The 18687-nt window shown below is 49.1% G+C and overlaps 1 protein-coding gene across 3 annotated transcripts in view; it reads right to left on the bottom strand.

Annotated features, from left to right (window-relative positions):
* The window catches only part of NUP107 (nucleoporin 107), a 590137-nt gene that overhangs the window by 28860 nt on the left and 542590 nt on the right, over window positions 1–18687 (bottom strand). For all 3 annotated transcript variants that reach the window (XM_086919004.1, XM_086919006.1, XM_086919003.1), the window contains exons 26-27: window positions 14073–14186; window positions 13342–13509 (exon numbers count right to left, since the gene is read on the bottom strand). In XM_086919004.1, the coding sequence (XP_086775130.1) occupies window positions 13342–13509; window positions 14073–14186 (282 nt within the window). The remainder of the gene's footprint in view (window positions 1–13341; window positions 13510–14072; window positions 14187–18687) is intronic.

An 18687-nucleotide genomic window follows, 5' to 3' on the forward strand; every position in this document is an offset into this window, starting at 1 on the left:
CATGTAGGCATGAAGTCATTTTGTAGGAAAAAGACCTGGTTTCATCAGGTGTAAAACCACTGAGGGCCACCATGAAAATACCTCTCAAATAACAGGGCCAAGAAATCGTTATCGACAGACCTAAAGAAATAATAATACCTGCAGAAGACAGGAACATCTCACTGGGTGACACCAGAAGGTGTAGTGGGTGTTTAAAGCGGAAAGTAATAGGACTCTACTCCGATATACTCAACTGTAAAAGAAATCCAAGATGAGCGTCTCCCGTACTACTAGAGTAAGCAGGGGCGCTAGGGAGGCAGACTGTACAGAAATAGATAAATATAAATGTCTGGTCCACCCCTGCTGTCCCTAAAGCGATACAATGCATACCAAACACCACAGAGGAGCATGGACAGCCTCCAAAAATCCAGAGTTGCGAAGCCAGGCACGATAGCGAAGTGCCACAGAAAGAGCCATCGCTTGACGACCGAGTCCAAGGTGTCCATACCACACCTGATAAGCAACTTAGCTGCCAGGCGCCCATCCTGAAGTACCTGGGTGAGTTGGTTCTGAGTCTCTTCTGGAAGCAAATGGAGCCGACGTGCCACCAAATTCCACAAGGCATGGGAAAATCAGCCTAGGAGGCAAGCAGTATTTACTAAGTGCAATGCTGAACTAGTGGAAGAAAAGCAATGCCTCCCATAAGCGTCCAGTCATCTGGTCTCCCTGTAGGGAGGACATTAGGGAGGGCGTTCAGGTCAGGGGAAGCCATAGCGGCCTGCACCACAAAACTCCATGGAATTGGATGTCGGATGGGCCAGGCCGGGTCTCCTGGTGGGGGCCGGTGACTATGATTGGTCCACAGGGGACCCCATAGCGAGTTTACCCCGGGCCTCTAACAAAATACAAAATATCATACAACGCATCACTGTAGGGGAGCACAGGTTCTACCCTGTTGGGCCCTGATGAAGCAAATAATTAATGGGTCTGTGGTCATCTCCACAGAGAGCAGCAAATCCAGGATTACAACTGGCTTTTTCAGCACCTCCGCAAAGGAGAAACTCATCTCTGTAGTGAGGCTGGGAGGGGAAAAAAGACTCAAAGCTGGCGATCTTTCAAGGCCACTAGCCTCACCCAATTCAGTCAGCCGAGGAGGCTGAATAGTAACATCCATGGGGTTCACAGAAGCTCCTCTCCTTCATCCTCCAAAACCTGTTCCCCCATAGTAAAAACAGTAAGTTGATCTCCAGAAGGAGGAGGGAAGATGTTTGACCCAAACGTCACCACTCGCACCGCATCCAACGGCACCTATGTGGTGACGTCTTGGTGTCAGATAGGGCGATTGGCTTAGCGTTGATCAGCGCCCGCGACATTGCTGTAGGTGTCAGCTGAATCTCAAAGGGCTGTTCACTTGAGGCCTAAACGTAAATGTAAATGTGTTTGTATTTATATAGCGCCTTCTACGCAGAGGTCTCGTAGCGCTGTATTCATACCGCTGTGAAACCCTTCCGGGCTTTCCTGTGAGATGTCCACTCCTGGGCACCCCCAAGGTGAAGCCAGGCATCCAAGCGCTGCTGGGGCCATTGTGGAGATTAAGCAAGCTATTGTCCAGAGTCACAGAGTGAGACCCATGATTAGACTAGGCACCGGGCGAGAATTATCAGGTCCGGGGAGATTGAGTCCAAGAGCCGCAGAGGCGGGAATTGAACCCTGGTCCCGGACCAGACCTCTGCACCAGGGTCTGCCGCTCTAACCATTGAGCCACGCTTCTCCACAACTAACTGATGCCATGGGTAAACCCACCAACATGGATTCAATCAAGGCTCCTCGTACCTCCTTGGGGCTTGGAAGCACGTCAGAGGGAGATGGAGGCCCAAAGATGGCATGCCTAGATGCATAGTACTCTTGCATCTAGGTTAGAGACTCCCTGGCACCAAGGAAAGCAGGAAGGCGCGGAGTAGACTCTTGCGTCGACTTCTTAGCCGGAGACTGGGAGGGGGCGTCAAAAATGCAGGCCCTACACGGTGAAGTAGGACGACGCCACAACTTCAACCGTTTGCATTTTGACTCACCTTTCGAATTTGAGGGCGAAGGACTAGCTTCTGGAGCAATCCCGCGATCATTCCTTGGACCGAGAGCGGGACGGAGGACGATGCAGGACCTTTTATGACCGCCACGCTGCCAAGAGCCTCATGCGGCATTCTCGCAGAGCCTTCGGGGCGAAGACGACGACAGGAGTTGCACTCAACGGAGACGTGGTGCTCCCCAAGGCACAACATATAAACAATATGAGGGTTTGTGACCGACAACTGTCTACCACAGGACACACAAGGTTTGAGCCCTGAGGATATCACAGAAAATGCCACACTGTCCCAAAGACAAAAGAAATGTCGAGGCAGGCCAAAAAAACGGCCTGAGGAACTGATGTTACGGATCCACGTTTATTTATTTTACTTATTTGATGAGTTTTATAAAGCGCAAATGTAGTTGGGTAGGATCATTCTAGCATGGTTACCCCCACTTTTTGCCTCGTGTCAGTGTGTTTTTGACGAGTCTGACTGGGATCCTGCTAATCAGGACCCAAGTCACTGCGCTTTCTCTCTAAATGTGACTATGAAAAGTATTTCTGTACATCCCCATCTGGCTACTGGTGTACCCTTGTAAGTGCCTAGTATATGGTACTAAGGTACACAGGGCATAGGTACACCAGGACTGCTATGAAAAGTATTTCTGTACATCCCCATCTGGCTACTGGTGTACCCTTGTAAGTGCCTAGTATATGGTACTAAGGTACACAGGGCATAGGTACACCAGGACTGCAGCATGTATTGTGCCACCCATGAAAGACCAATCAAACTGTGACTACAGGCCCGCCATTGCAACCTGTGTGAGTTGGTGCTTGCACCTCTCACGACAAATATGTTTAATTATATCTGAGGTCACTATACTTAAAACCTATATGGCACCCCTTTCAGTCCAGAAAGCAGGTTGCTTAGTTATAAGTGTGAGGGTGCCCTTGCATGAGCAGGACACACCTACAAATCCCATTGTCGATTCTGCAGGCTTTTTAAGTGACTGGTCAGCCATTTTGATACATATAGTAGACATCAGTCATTATGAGATGTCTAACTATATAGTGGCTGCACCAAATCCAGTCATGTTTGGCATTAAACATGTTGGAATCATATCCCAACACCGATTCCAGTGTAGGAAGTATGATGCCATGTTCTGGGGGTTTCCTTGAGGTACCCCCTATACTCCCAGTTATAGCCTTTCAGGGTCTGACAGCAAGCGAGTGCTACTGCCAACCACAGACACAATTCTGCCCTTCTGCTTATGAGCAAAGCTCGAGCAGGGGAAGGTAGAACAATAGGTTTCCTGTTGCGGGGAGGTGTGACCAACTCCTAGACAGGACTAAGTGTATTGGGCTGGGGTGGGGGCGCTTGCCAGCGCCACCAGACTACTTGGTCACATTTGGTGCTCTCCTTGCATACTCCAGTTTGAGCCAGTTCAATGAGCCCTTAGCTCCTGCTTTGGCGGAAAATTGGCCAAAGGACATGGAAGTATACTCCCCTCTGTCCATTCCCTAGGTGGTCCTTACTCCCTTCCTAGGGTATTTAAGGGCTTACCTGTGGATAGGTCCTCAGACTCATCATGGGACAAAACTCAAGCCTGAAACCACGTCACTCATCGACCGTATGGACACTTAGACTTCGCCTGGAATAGAAACTGCATCAAGAAAGACTCCTGCTGCTCCTGGTCTCGCTGTTCTGCAAGTCTTCTTCGACGTCGGTGTCTGTCCATCTTCCCGGATATTCAACAGACCTGTGGGCAGCAAGGACATCTGGAGCAATCTCCCTTGGAGTGAAGGAGGCACTCCAATGGATCCACAGGCACCGCAACAAAGCTGATTAGTCTGCTGCTCTTGACATCCCACAGACTTTGAAAGGCTCAGCAACACAAGTGGTGGTTCTGCAACTCCCTTGAGGTCTGGCATGTCATCTTTGCAATTTTAAGGCCAGTATCCCTCATCGGAATCGATGGGATCAAACCCTTTGACCTGTGTCGACTTGCCGTTGCCAAGGCTTGTTGGCTCTGCACTCCGGTGATCTTCTGGCTACCAGAAGCTCCAGCATCTCTTCCTGCAAAGTACAGCATCCTCACTGCATCCTCTGCACCGTGGGCATTCCTTCTTGGTGAGCTGCTCAAGGTCTTCTTGCGACTCTAGTGCCTTCGGTCTTTGGATCCTCTTGATGGACATCTTCTGCTTGTTCGGGCCTGCTCTGACTCTCCTGCTTGTGGTGAGTCCCTTGCTGGTCCCAACCTTGTTTCTTCTTCGCTCTCCACACCAGTTGCAGCTGCCAAGGCTTGTTGGTGCTCCCACAGGACACTGACTCCCTGGTTCTCTGGTTCACTTGGGACAGCTCGCGGTCTTCCTCAGCATGGCCTGGTCCTCCCAGCTGCAGTGAAAAGGTGACCCTCATCACTTCTGAACTGTCTGACATTGGTGGGCATTGCTCTTCCGTGCCTCCTGGTCCCGTCCATGTGGTATAAACCCGGTCCTCTCTGCTTACAGGTTCTTTACTTCAATAATCCACCCTTGGGTTCCACCGGACTCCTGCACAGTCTTCTCCAGCGGCATCTGAAGTCCTCTATTGTGGTCTATGGCGGTTTCTGACGTCACTTCACACTTACGCACCCGGCTTCCCTGGTGTAGGTATCCTAGTTCTTGGAATATCCACTGGCGCGGTGACTCTCCAACCTTCTGTCTTCCACAGGGTTTCTTCAGGGTCCACTGGGAAGGGTCCTTCTCCAAAACGGCAACCACGACTTTCCCCTTGACTTCTACTGGGCACGCTGCTGTGTTACACTCTGAACACAGCCTCCATGGGGTTCCTGGGTACTCACCTCAGGTGGGTGGATTCTAGTGTCCCCAGTTCCTCGGAGTCTCCTGGTCCAAGTCCCAACTTTGATTGCAGTTCACATTCCACTTTCCTAATATATGGTTTGGTCTCTCCCTGGAGAACACTGTATTTTGTGCTACTTACCTTATTGCAATTGAAGTATTTGGTATATCTCCTACCTGGAGATATAAACACAATGTGTTAGTGAGTGTTGTGTAATAAATAAACAATTTTATATATACACTGTGTGGCTTCTTTTTCATTTAACCTACACTAAATGATTAACCTGGTAAAACAAGCTGCTTAACACTCCTTCAAGATAAGCCTGATGGCAGCTCCCCATAGCTACCACTTTGAGCGCTTACAGAAGGTTATCAAAGACCACTAAAACCACCATAATGGTTGCATGGATTTGCGCAAGGTGACTCCCTTAAATAAGTGTGTACCATATACTAAGCCAGCCTCCTAGCAAACAGGACGTATCAGAGCGCTGTACAATTAGCAGACAAGTCATACATATAAAATAAGAAAGCTATTATTTATAAGTAAGCAACAGAACAACTGCAAAGTAACCATCGATAGGGTAGATTCATGATCCAGAGTGGTCTACATGAGAATCGTCCAGCTGAATTCCTAAGGGTTGATATTGGGGTACTTTGTTCATCAAAAGCCTTTTCACTTTACTTTTGAAGGGTGTCGTCGAGGGATTAGACCCGATGCACAAGTTACTACTTGTGTAACAATATATCTGTAAGAGACATTAGTTAGTGATAGATTCCTTACCTTAGAATATCCCCAGGCGTCAGACTGGATCCGGAAATCTTTTGTATAGCAATACCCCTGAGCGTCGGTAGGCGTCGTCTGCGGCTCCGCATCCGCAGTCGGCGTCGTTAGCGCTGGAATGACGTCGTCGGAGTACTTAGACGCCGCCCATGCGCGCTTACGTCAGTTCTGAAACACAGCTTTTCCGCGCCAGATACGCAGAGCCATGATAGAACCAACACTGGTGCCATGAAACTAGGGCCCTGAAAGGGGATGACCTTAACCCTAGATATCGGTTCGAAGAACGGGGAGGATGGGTGGGTCGGTAAGGAATCTATCACTAACTAATGTCTCTTACAGATATATCGTTACACAAGTAGTAACTTGTGCATCTGAAAGAGACACGCTAGTGATAGATTCCTTACCTTAGAATAGATACCCCAGCAATACCAACCCCGGTGGTGGGTCTGCGAACCAATAATCACACCAGAAAGTCCTGGAGGACGGAACGCCCAAAGAAGCCATCCCTCCAGACTTGGCTGTCCAGGCAGTAGTGTCTTGCAAACGTGTGCAGCGAGGCCCACGTAGCTGCCTGGCAAATGTCCTGTAAGGGCACTCCACGGCCCAGAGGAGTTGTAGTCGCTGTGGCCCGAGCAGAATGAGCCCGCAATCCAGCAGGCGGCTCCTTTTTGGCCATGGAGTAACATGCCTGGATGCACAAGATGATCCACCGCGAGATGGTCCTCTTGTGCACCGCCTTTCCCTTCTTAGCGCCCACGTAACCAACGAAGAGTTGGTCATCCACCCGGAACTGGCGTGTGCGATCTAGGTAATAAGAGCGCACGTTTTGGATCCAGATGGTGGAGCCGCTCTTCCTCCTTCGAGGGATGCGGAGGCGGAAAGAAGGTGGGCAAGGTAATGGACTGCCCGATGTGGAAGGTTGTGACAACCTTGGGCAGAAAGGAAGGTCTTGTCTGCAACACAACCTTTTCCGGATGAACAGAGAGGAAAGGAGGTGTAGGCGAAAGAGCCTGGAGCTCACTCCCTCTCCTGGCAGAGGTGATGGCAACCAGGAAAGCAGTCTTCAATGTAAGAAGACGTAGAGGACAGTTATGGAGCGGCTCAAAGGGAGCACACATTAGGTAAGTAAGTACAAGATTCAAGTCCCACTGGGGCATCACGAAAGGAACAGGAGGAAACTTGTGTGTGTTGCCCTTCAAAAACCTATTTACAATGGGGGACTTGAATAAGGAAGGCTGATCAGGTAGTCGTAAGAAGGCGGAAAGAGCAGAAAGGTACCCCTTGAGAGTGCCCAGAGCAGAGCCCTGCTGGGCAAGGGAAAGAAGAAAGAGGAGAACCTCAGAAAGGGGTGCAGAGAGTGGGTCCACAGCCTTCGCTGTGCACCATGCCACAAATCTGTTCCACCTGCAGGCGTATACCGACTTAGTGGAGGGACGCCTGGTTGCCAGAATGATATCACAGACTTCGGGAGGCAAGTCAAATGGCCTCAACTGCCGCCGCTCAATCTCCAAGCTTGTAGGTGGAGACTGGACAGGTTCGGTTTCAGAACCGTCCCCTGCTGCTGCGACAGAAGGTCCTCCCGAAGAGGCAGATGAATTGGGGGATCGACTGACATGCTGAGTAGATCGGGATACCAGTATCTTCGTGCACAGTCCGGAGCCACAAGGATAATCTGGTATAGGCGGAAAGGCGTACAACAGACCGCAACTCCACTTGCGATGAAAAGCGTCTCCGATCGACTGCCGCCTTGGAAATTCCAACGCGCAGAACTGATGACATTGCGCGTTTTCTTCTGTTGCGAATATATCTAACCAAGGCTCTCCCCATTGCTGAAAGAGGCCTTGCGCCACGTCCGAGTTCAGACGCCATTCGTGATCCATCATGCACCGACGGCTGAGTTCATCCGCCCTGGCGTTCAGAGAACCTGCCAGGCGTTGAACCACCAGGGTCACACCCTGATGTTCCAGCCACTGCCAAAGGCACAGAGCTTCCTGGCAGAGGGTCCACGACCCCACCCTGCCCTGCTTGTTGCAGTACCACATGGCGATGCAGGAGGCCATCAGCCCCAGAAGCCGCTTCGTCAACCTGACCGAGACTCGGGATAAAGGCTGAAATATGGGAATCAGAGCCTGTATATCCCGAACCCGCTGTTCGGGTGGGTAAACCCGAAACTGCGCCGAGTCCAGAACTGCTCCGATGAAGAGGAGCTTCTGAGAGGGACACAGGTGCAACTTCGGCACGTTGATGGAGAACCCCAGCAAGTGCAGGAGGTCGGCCGTAGTCTGGAGGTGGCTGAAGACTGTCTGGGGTGAGCCCGCCTGCAACAACCAGTCGTCGAGGTAGGGGAAGACTGACACCCCTAACCTGCGCAGATGAGCTGCGACCACCGCTATCACCTTCGTGAACACCCGTGGGGTGCTGGTAAGGCCGAAGGGGAGCACAGTAAACTGGAAGTGCTCCTGGCCTACTGTGAACCGCAGGTAACGCCGGTGGGCCGGCAAGACGGGGATGTGGAAATAAGCATCCTGCAAGTCCAACGCTACCATCCAGTCTCCAGGGTCTAGGGCAGCTAAGACCTGAGCCAAAGACAGCATCTTGAACTTCTCCTTCCGGAGGAAGCCGTTGACGTCCCATAGGTCCAAGATAGGGCGTAGGCCCCCTTTGCGCTTCTTGGGTACCAGAAAGTATTGGGAGTAACAACCACACCCTACTTCTGGCCCAGGAACGCGCTTGATGGCTCCCTTGGCCAAGAGGGCCGTGACTTCCTCTTGCAGAAGTTGCACGCGGTGGAATTGTGGTGGCATGGCTGCAGGGGTCGCCTCGAAGGGGAGGGAGTAGCCCCTTCGGACGATTTGCAGCACCCACTTGTCCGATGTGACAGTGGGAGAGGTGATGGCGATCCCTGCCTCCCACAAGCGTCACATGGGCCTGAAAACTCGAACTAGGAAGGTTTCGAGGCGGGTGCTGCGGAGGGAGGTGTGGACTGGCCTCGCCGCTGACCCCGACCGCCGCCACGGCGGTTTCCACGGCCGCCACCACGCTGTTGAACGTTCTGCGGCGCGTGGCTGGCAGCACGTGTCGGGACACCCCTTCCATGGCCACAAAAGGAATGAAAGGCACCCGATTGCTGGAGTGGGGCCGAGAGGCCCAAGGACTTGGCCGTAGCCCTGCAGTCCTTAAAATGCTCAAGCGCATGGTCTGCCTTGTCGCCAAAGAGGCGACGGCCATCAAACGGCATGTCCAGGAGAGTGCTCTGGACATCGGCCAAAAAGTTGGCGGACCTCAGCCAGGCGTGGCGTCGAACCGCTACCGTCGTTGCCATCGCCCTGCCCAGCGAGTCCGGGCATTGTGGCAGCACTTCCGCAACCATGTCCCACAGAGTGTGGGTGTAGCGGCCCAAGAGACAGGCGGTATTGACAGACCGCAGCCCTAAGGTTAGGGACGAGAACACCTTTTTCCCAAACTGTTCATATCTCTTGTATTCCCGATCGGGCGGGCCGTCGGAAATGCGGTCTGGGAATTGGAGGCCTGGATAACCAGGCTCTCGGGGGTGGGATGGGTGGACAAAAAGCAAGGGTCGCCCGGGGCCGGGCGGTAGCGTCTGGCCACGTTCCTATACACAGGCGGACCTGTGGCGGGCTTGGACCAAGTGCCCACAAGAACGTCACACAAGGCCTCATTAAAGGGCAGCAGAGGCTCGCTGGAGCTTGACTGCGGTTTGAGGACCTTAGTGAGGAGGTTAGTCCTCACGGCCGCGACGGGGAGCTCAAGCTTGGCTGCCCTCGTCAACACTACACTGTATGTAGACCCCTCCTCCGAAGCCACGGTCGGAGGGGAGACAAATCCAGTGTCTGGCGAAGTGTAAACACCACTGGCCTCCCCAAGCTCATATGTCCAGTCCTGTTGAGACTGGCATTCCAGTGCCAGAGGGTCCTCAGAGCCCTCCCAATCTTCCTCGTCACCCGTTTCCTGTAAAACAGGATTATCAGACTGGGCATCTTCATGGAAATAAAAATCTCTGTAGGCCGTCGGAAGCGGCGCCCAGAGTCGGACCGTAGGGAACATTGGGGACGGCGTCCATAGTGGGCGCCGGGGGAGACTCCCATGGGGCCGGTGAGGTCGTAAGGGCGACAAGCGACGACCCGGATCCGGAAGCGGATCCGGTGAGGTCCTGCGGCGCCGGGACCGAAGTAGCCGGCGGCGTCGGGGCCTAAGCACCCAACCCGCTAGGGCCTCCAGCCGGAACCGCTGGGCCCACGGAACCCGACTAAGGAGGGAGGGTCCTCATGGCCATGAGGTACCGCTCAAATCTCCTCCGGCGTCACGCCGTGCCCAGGGACCCGAAGGTGTGGGGCATTCGGCGACGCTTGCGACTCCCGCGGAGCCGCCTGGGCGGTGTCGCCCGAACCCCCGGCCGCATCGTGCGAGCGTCGGGGTGGGTCGGAGGAACGATGACGTCTCTCCGACATCTCATGCCTCGTACCTGAGGACTTGGAGCCTGACGACCGGTGTCCACTCCCGGAGCTGCGATGACTCCGACCCCGCGACCGATCCCTCGACCTCCTGTGGGACCGGGACCGGGACCTGGAACGGCACGGGCCGACTGCCGGAGCTCGAGCCGCTTGCGGGACCGCTCCCGCCTAGTCTTCGACGTCAGGGCCCGGCAGTCGGAGCAGGTGCGGTCGTCGTGGTCGAGGACTAAGCACTTCAGGCACCGGCGATGGGGGTCCGAGCCCGATATCAGTCGGTCGCACTTCGAGCAGGGTTTGAACCCGGGCATCCCTACCGGCACCGATAGAATCGAGGACTCAAAGAAAGAAATGATCAAAAAGATCAAAAGTTTAGTCAAAAAATGACTAGAGGTAGAGATCTCCGGATCTGCGCTAGCTGGCACGGAAAAAAGAAGAACCGACGTCAGCGCGCATGGGCGGCGTCTAAGTACTCCGATGACGTCATTCCAGCGCTAACGACGCCGACGACGGACGCAGACGACGCCTACCGACGCGCAGGGGTATTGCTATGCAAAAAATTTCCGGATCCAGTCTGACGCCTGGGGATATTCTAAGGTAAGGAATCTATCACTAAAGTGTCTCTTTCAGATTATGGGGTGCAGTAAGCGCGAAAAAGAAGCTGGCGTCAGCGTTTCGAAGGGGGATTATATGGACTCTGTGGATATCGCATCTGGTGGACGACATCACTATGGAGTCGCACGATCCCCTCTACTAATGTGCAGAAGTAAAGGTTTTCTGGATCCAGTCTGGCGCCTGGGGGAAATTCAAAGGTAAGTAATCAAAGGTTACATGTCTCTGTCCATCAGATACACAAACCTATGTGAGGGACTGTACTGATTTTATTAATACCTCTGAGGACACTTCATTGTTTACAAACAACCCTTACTTGCACTAGACATACAAGGCAGAGTACAGCAAGAGTGACAGCTGTCAATTGAAACTCAACATTAGTCCCAAATGGATGTCCCACAAAACATCAGACAGACCACATGGGATGTAACTGCTCAGAGGTCAAGAGAGGAAAAAAGTTGTTTTTAAAAAGCTATTTAGGCAGCAGTGAGGCGCACACACATTGGAGAAAGGCATCTGCAGGTCCACTCAGAAACAAAGGTCAATATTGCAGTGCAGAGGAATGCACTGAGCTTAAGACTGCAAATACCGAAAATAAAGACAATGCAGCCAACCTAGTCCAATGAGCACTTATCCAAGTATTTAAAAGTGCACACACATGTGAATAACATATTTGCATAGGATCACACAATTTGGACAAGCAGGGAAGCGGGGATTCCAAGTTATCTGGTTTCCAATTTTGAAATTCAGCTAATAAATAAATATCTCTGTGTGTCCCTTTCTACCTCTCCGCTTCTACCGCTTACATCAAAGGTCACTGTTTTGTCTTTCATTGTTGCCTCAGGACGAAAAACAAACACAAAAAGCTGACCGGATTCTGTGTGCCCAGACCCAATTATGAAGCCAAGAATGCATTTATTTGGGAGGTGTCATACCCCAAACACACCCCTAAAGCTACGCCCCTAAGTAGAGTTTACGTATTTCAGTCTGAACCGATAACTAGCGATTAACAGCCACTGGAGGAACCACCAGCTCTTTTGGAAACACTGAAATTCACCAAACGTATACTCCTTTTGCGCCATCTAAATGAAAAGTACTATAAATATGGCGCTGGAATGAAGAGTTTGGTAAAGTGATATTATGCACTTTTATTTTGTAATTATTTGCTCCTGAGATCAGGAGTCCAAAACGCAGTTACTGGTACTAGCCTTGACTACCTATTTTGTGGAGTTGCAGATGGAGGGTGCAGTGCTCAGCAATGAAGTGCTGGTCTACCTCAAACAAATAACACTAAAGGGAACCAGAGTAAGATTTCTGGCTAAGGTCCCTTAACATCCAAGCGGCAAGCAGTAAATCAAAAAATGTAAAAGCATGAGTGTTTTGACTTTGATCAGGATCAAATATCCCTCATCACAATACGATTTGCTGGATGGGGTAGAGGAGTGCCATGCGATAAGTTTGAATTTTTGTTAGCCTATCATCCACAGTGGGAAATCCTCTCTGAAAGACAGTCAGAGACAAACGTGTACTCTTATGTAGGTGTGTGCTACCCGAGAGCCCTTCTCCCCTTCCTCACATAAACAAACAGACCATCAGTGGCAATTGGTGGGACGTAATACCGGTCAGGATTTCATCCTATTGTTTTATAAATTTGCTTCTCTCCATCTCAAATTTACTCTCTTCCCCCTCCAGCACTCTGACTCACATTCTCTCACTTGCTCATTCTCCCTCATGCTCACTTCCACTCACTGTTACTCGCACTTGCTGCTCATTCTCACTTACTAACACATACATTCACTGTGCCATTGATAGATACACCCGACTCAAATCAGCTCCCTCTCGCGCCTTTCAATCAATCACTTGTTTGAACACACCCACAATCCTTCACCGACTCCCTCTTACTCACTACCACTTATAAATACACACTCAAACACAAATGCAGAAGCAATAAATGGTCATTATTATTTCCAGCATGGTCCCCGACATATCGATGTAAGTAGTTGGAACGTGTAGAGTTTTAAAAACATCCGCTTGGAAACCAGACCAAAATAAAATTCAGACATGCCTGAAAAAAAACCTTAGCTAGCCCCTGCAACAGACGGTTACATTTCCATTCAGATGGGCAGGCTTAACAAATGGTATCAGAAAAGAGATGAGTGGCCAGTCTAACCAGCTTAGTTTGAGATCCAGTCTAAAAATGAAAAAAGGGGAAAGGCTGAATATCTAAAAGACAGATGTGAGGCACGCGGCCTTCACCTTAAGTGCAAAATTGAAAATAAAATGTCATGCTAGCTTAGATGTGCCCTTAAATATAAGACACAAATCAAGAGTAAAATACTTGTGTTTGGGATTATTTCAAATAAGCGTTCAGGAGGATAAGCTCTACTCAGAAAGGGTAGACACCTACATCAAAAAGTTATGTTTGTCCTGCACAAATACTACGGGCTTGGCTTGCAAAGGAGGATTAGTGTGAAGATGTTTCCAGTAAAAGAATGACATTTTCCCCTCTTACTGACCAAGTAAGACCAAGGTAAGTCTGGGCCCTAAGGAAAGACAATTATAAGAGTTGGAATGTTTTTCACTCCTTTCCTCACCATGTAGAGTTTCTGACGTTCTGAAGAAACCACCTCAGCGAGCCGGAGACACTCCTGGTACTGCTTTGTGTTATGCAAGACTGTATGCAAAAGGAAGCACATCATTGGAAGGCACAGCCTCCGTAATAAGGACATTTGGTGGGTGCGTTCAGGGTCATCTTCTACATCCTGTGCACAGAAAAAAAATGATCATGAATTATGCACAAGTGTAGCCCATTTACAGGAACCAAAATGTTTAGTCAATACCGTATATAAATAACATAGAAATGCAAATTCTTTATGCAGCCTAATAAAGTCTGAGTCTAAAAATCTGATGATCTGTTGTTTTTGTTTACTGGCCTTATACATCTACACTCTTCTAAGATGCATTATATAACAATAGGGAGGGAGGAGACCCACCGCTTAACACAAAAGTTTCTCCACATCCTACTCTTTTCAAATTAGAAATTCTTCTCTCCAAAAATCCCCATCCCAGATGCTTATGGCTGGTAAAGCAAAATAGTTTGTCTATTCACAAAATAAGTATTATCTGTTAACTATGAATGAAGAAGAGCACGTTAACACATTCGCATGAGTGAGAGAAAGCGAGCAGGAATTTAGTTTTTAAACCAGACATTGTCTCCATATCCAAATTATCTATGATTTTTTTTCCTTTTGCAGAATTCGGACACACATTCATGTAGAGAAAATATCAGATTTTGACAACAGATGAGAAAGCAACATTGAATTACCTCTCTAACATCAACCATCCATCCTCCGTTGACAAAGAGTAAAACATTGTACATTTTCTCTTTAACATCATGTGTTAAACTATCCAAAATGCCTTTCCAGATACTGAAGTCCAGCTGCAAAATAAAAGAATATGTCAACATACACACGAAAGGCACAAAGCAAGACAAAATGTGCAACTTTACAAGAACAACGGGTCAATATTATTTCTCCTTGAAGATATTTCTTCAGCATTCAACATTTGATCAGGTCTTGCGGTAGGCATGATAGCTTATTTCAGGCCAATTTAAAAAGTAAGTAGATCATCTGTCAAAATCCCAGTAAAATAAAAAAAAAGAACTAAAACCGTGATAAAAACACCTGCACAATTTCCTGAATTGTTTTTGATGAAACTGTGCATGGTCAGTCATCAAAGCAATGTAGAGTGTAAACTATCTTCAAATACGCTATAACACTACAGAACTCCAAAGAATGCTGATGGTAGTAGGTTTGACCTGCATTTGTTCAGCTGTCCATGCTAACATGACTTTCAGAGGGCTAAGAGGAACGCAGGGTTTACTGGGTGCAAATGTGGTGGTTTTGGCCTTTAACCTCTGATGTCCCGAATCCTGACCTACTACGGACTCTGCTCATAAGGGCTAAGTACCCCTTCTGCATTTGACTCAGTAGTAGCTGTGGTCAAGCAGTCATGGCTACCTCGGGGGAGGGGAGGTGTGGGAGGTGCAGGGGGGAGAATGTAGATAGAAGTCATTGAACATGATTCATACCGCAAAGTACAAACAGTATCAGCAATAAATCAGTGTCCAATAAAATATTTGCTTTTATAAGAAAAAGTAGTATTTTATTTCTAACCCTAACAGGCAAAGTAATGCAACATTCACAAACACCACCACAATGCCCGTGAGGTCAGGGCTCTAGTACTTGTCAGGGAAATCCCAGTAACGCTCTCTTTCGTGTAACGTGTGCTGGGTTATTCCTCATTCAACAATGGCTGAATCCAGGAAATGCTCACTATCAGGCCGTACTCAAGAGTTCCCCTTTGACATTAGTCGAAAGAGTCTATGGTGCTGCAAAACCGTTATGGTGCCGCAACATCATTAGCAGCGAGTCCCACATTGACATCTTAATTCATGTCCTACCCTCAGAGTACAGAGGAGTTCAGTGGTGGAACAGGTTCCTTCAACGCGCACCTGTGAGTCCTGCTCGGTTCATAGTGGTAGGGCTGTTCAAGGCTCACGTGGCGCAGTCAGAGGCCTCCTGCAGCTCCTAAGCTCCCAAAGACGCAATAAGGTGAGTTTATCCGTACAGGGTGGGGGATAATCCATTCTTCAGCTCCCGACTGGAGCCAGTGAAAGTGGCACGTCTTCCACAGTGTCCCCCGCAGACCTCAGTGGTGAGCCGAGGGCAGTTCCCTGGCAGTGCGGGTCCAACCCGCAGATGGTGACCGTAGTCTGTCTTTCAAGCTGTGGCCTGAATTCCGTGGCAACACTGTTACCAGCAGCCCCTCCTGTCACACGGGGTTGCCGCAGTAATACGGGTGCAGGCTCTTCCAGCACAAGCGCCCCGGCCCAGACAGTCACAAGTCTTGGCATTCCTCAAAGTAGTAACTTTACCTGTGTCCCCCTCTGGCTCAAGGGGGCACAGTACTGGGGCAGTACGGGCTTAGAGATCCAGACGGCACTCAAAGCTTGGCTCAGACTATGTCGGTCCTCTCCTGGTATAAGGAGGTCGCCGAAAACAATCCTGCACATGGGCTACGGCCCGATCTGTGCTCTGCCAAATCCTCACACAAGGAGTCTTCACTGTACTGCTCCCCACTGGACCTTTCTCCCTACAACGCTCTCCTCTTCCTCACTTGGCACATTGGTCTCAGCAAGCAGGTAGATCCTGGTGCTCTAGGGCAGATTATCTTTGTTTCCTGGGTGATGTCCCCCTTGCACAGCAGGGAGACTAGCAGGGCTTTGCCTCAGTACTGGTCCTAGGCAGAAATCTTGCAGAACATACCCTTCTCACACAGCCTGTCTGGCTGCTCGGCAGATGACAAATTGTTGGAGACTCAGCCTCCCCTTTATATAGTCCTTTTCCAGACACCAAATGTGATTTAGGGTTAGATGCTTTTAAGTTTTATATCCAGGAGCTGCTTCTTTTGAAGTGGACACTTCTCCTTGTATTCTTTCCTCATGAAAGATGTCTGCCCTGACTTATAAGCATATTTTCCCTGCACACAACTCATGGGAGTGACACGAGTTCTCACCTGGACGTCAGCCACAATGATATATAGATCAAAAGGCTAATCTGAGACCCCCAGCCCTACTCTTTATGATCTACTTATCAGCTCAATCTACCTTCCTGATATTTGTCCAGGTCCCTTCCTTGAGATCTACCACTGAATCAGAGTAGCCTTTTGAAGTGTAAAGGGAATCTCTTCCTTTTCCCTCAGTGTGTGTGTGTGTCCCACCCAGCCTACAGTAATGCAGCAATACACATCTGTCAGGGGGGGGGGGGGGGGGGGGGGGGGGGGTAATTCCCTCTCGTCCTCATGTTTTCATCAGGCAGGCCTGAGATTCCCAAAATGGAACTCAGAGTCCTTCATGTAATGTATCACTGCAGACACACTTTCAGTCCAGTGCTGTTATCTCTATGCATTGTACCCGAACATGTACACATGCATTCAATATGAACAGTCTACGCACACTGTTGAGCACTGAAGCTTTTCTATCTTTAAGCAGGGTGTGTTATTTACAAACGCACACTGTCAGAAAACTCACCATGTGTGCGCTGCACAATTCACCCTTCATGTACTGCACCTCACGCATATACACATACACCCAGCACATGCTCTCATTTCACATGCGCTTAACAGCACTACATCTTTTTTGTCATGTATTCCTCACAGGCATACATACACCAAGTACATACATGAACTGTAGAGTACTGCTCTATCCCAGTGCTCTACCCTTCCTAGGCACACTGCTACAACCAGCACAGAGTCACTCCACATCTACCTGATGTGGATCAAGGATGAGATAAGCACACAGCAGCAGAAATTTGAAAAGGTCAGCGAGCCTGTAGGCCTCACTCCAGCAACAGAGGATAAAAACGTCCTGTTCACTATTACTGATGACTACATGGTATGCTGCCACCAGCATGCTTGTGCGGCTTAACTCCTAGTGAAGATGGTAGCCTTACACCACTATGAGGCTATCAATTTGGGCATCTCGCTTCGTCAAACAAGAGCGCAATCCGTGAGACAGGCATATGTTATGGCGCACATGATCCATGTTTGCCTACGACAAAAAAACAAAAAATAAAAACTAAATCGGCATTAGGGAATAAGACAACAGTTGGGCACTCTGGCAGGGGCACACGTTTTTACCAAGACTTTTCCGTCCCAACAATGACCCACTTGGGACGCCAGGTCAATAACAAGATTACTGATATCTATTGAAAGTGATATACCATTTAGAGAAAAAGATTGTTAACGTACAAACAAAAACGAAATGCCTGGGTGGTTTCATGGCCCAATGTACATGGAATAGTCTCATTTATCTTACAAATCACCTCGAATCACCTGACGTTTAGGTAACTATTAATAACTTGGCTTTTACTCATTTCCTCTACTAACATGCACCAAGAAACGAGTTGGGGGGTGTGTGTGAATTCTACAAAATGACTGATTTCTAGTATGCAGGACCAATTGGCCATCTACTGGAACAAGCCCTGTATCAATTATAAAAAAAAACTGGAGACAACCATATATACTGTAAACACCTCGGAGGTCTCAAGAAGGTAATGGAGCGACATTTAAGTAAGCAGTTGACAGTGAATTTCATCATTCTGTGGTAAATTTCACCTTCAAACTGCAAATTGACCTCCATCTGCTGTTCTAAAGTGTTTCTAGCCATGGCAGATACTATTCCAATGGGCGCTTCCTGTTTCTGAAACCTTGGGTGTGGTGCATGAAAGCTGCCATTCTGCTTAATTAATTACGACACATACATTATACTGCTAACTATGAGGTTGCTGGTGCAACCTGTCAGTTGGACGAAAAGTACCTAAACTGCCATTTTGGTGACAAGCACCCAAGCTCAAAGGGAAAGGTTTGGAGTTTTGATGGGCAGCAGGCGACATTTCGACCACTTCTACTTACTCTTGCCTTGCCCTTAACATATGCCCCTTATACTGCAGAACATTTCTTTTTTAAAAGTGGAGTAGGTGTAATAAGCAGCAATTAGCAATTCTCAAAGTAATGATACTCAGTTAATCAAACTCAAGAAGATAAAATCCTAAGCTGGCTCAAAGGCATTAAGTAGTAAGCATTGAACTCAACAAGCTATCAATTACTCTGCTAAGCACATGTTGAGGAAGGAACGCAGGGCAATAAACGAGTGCTTTGGTGTTACTCGTCTACTTGTAATTTTAATTTTAAATAAAAAAACGGGAGGAATGTTTTAGAAATGGCATGGTCATACGGCCGACATCTTAGATGTATGTTTACATTGTCACCATGGTTACGGGTGATTGCGAGCACGTGACATGCACGTAGTACGTCTCGCGCTGTTCCACTTCCGTATTTAACTGGGTACAAACTACAGTCAAGTTACTCCCTCCCGAGTA

This window comes from Lissotriton vulgaris, chromosome 1_1 (assembly GCF_964263255.1).
Source record: "Lissotriton vulgaris chromosome 1_1, aLisVul1.2, whole genome shotgun sequence".
Lineage (NCBI taxonomy): Eukaryota > Metazoa > Chordata > Amphibia > Caudata > Salamandridae > Lissotriton > Lissotriton vulgaris.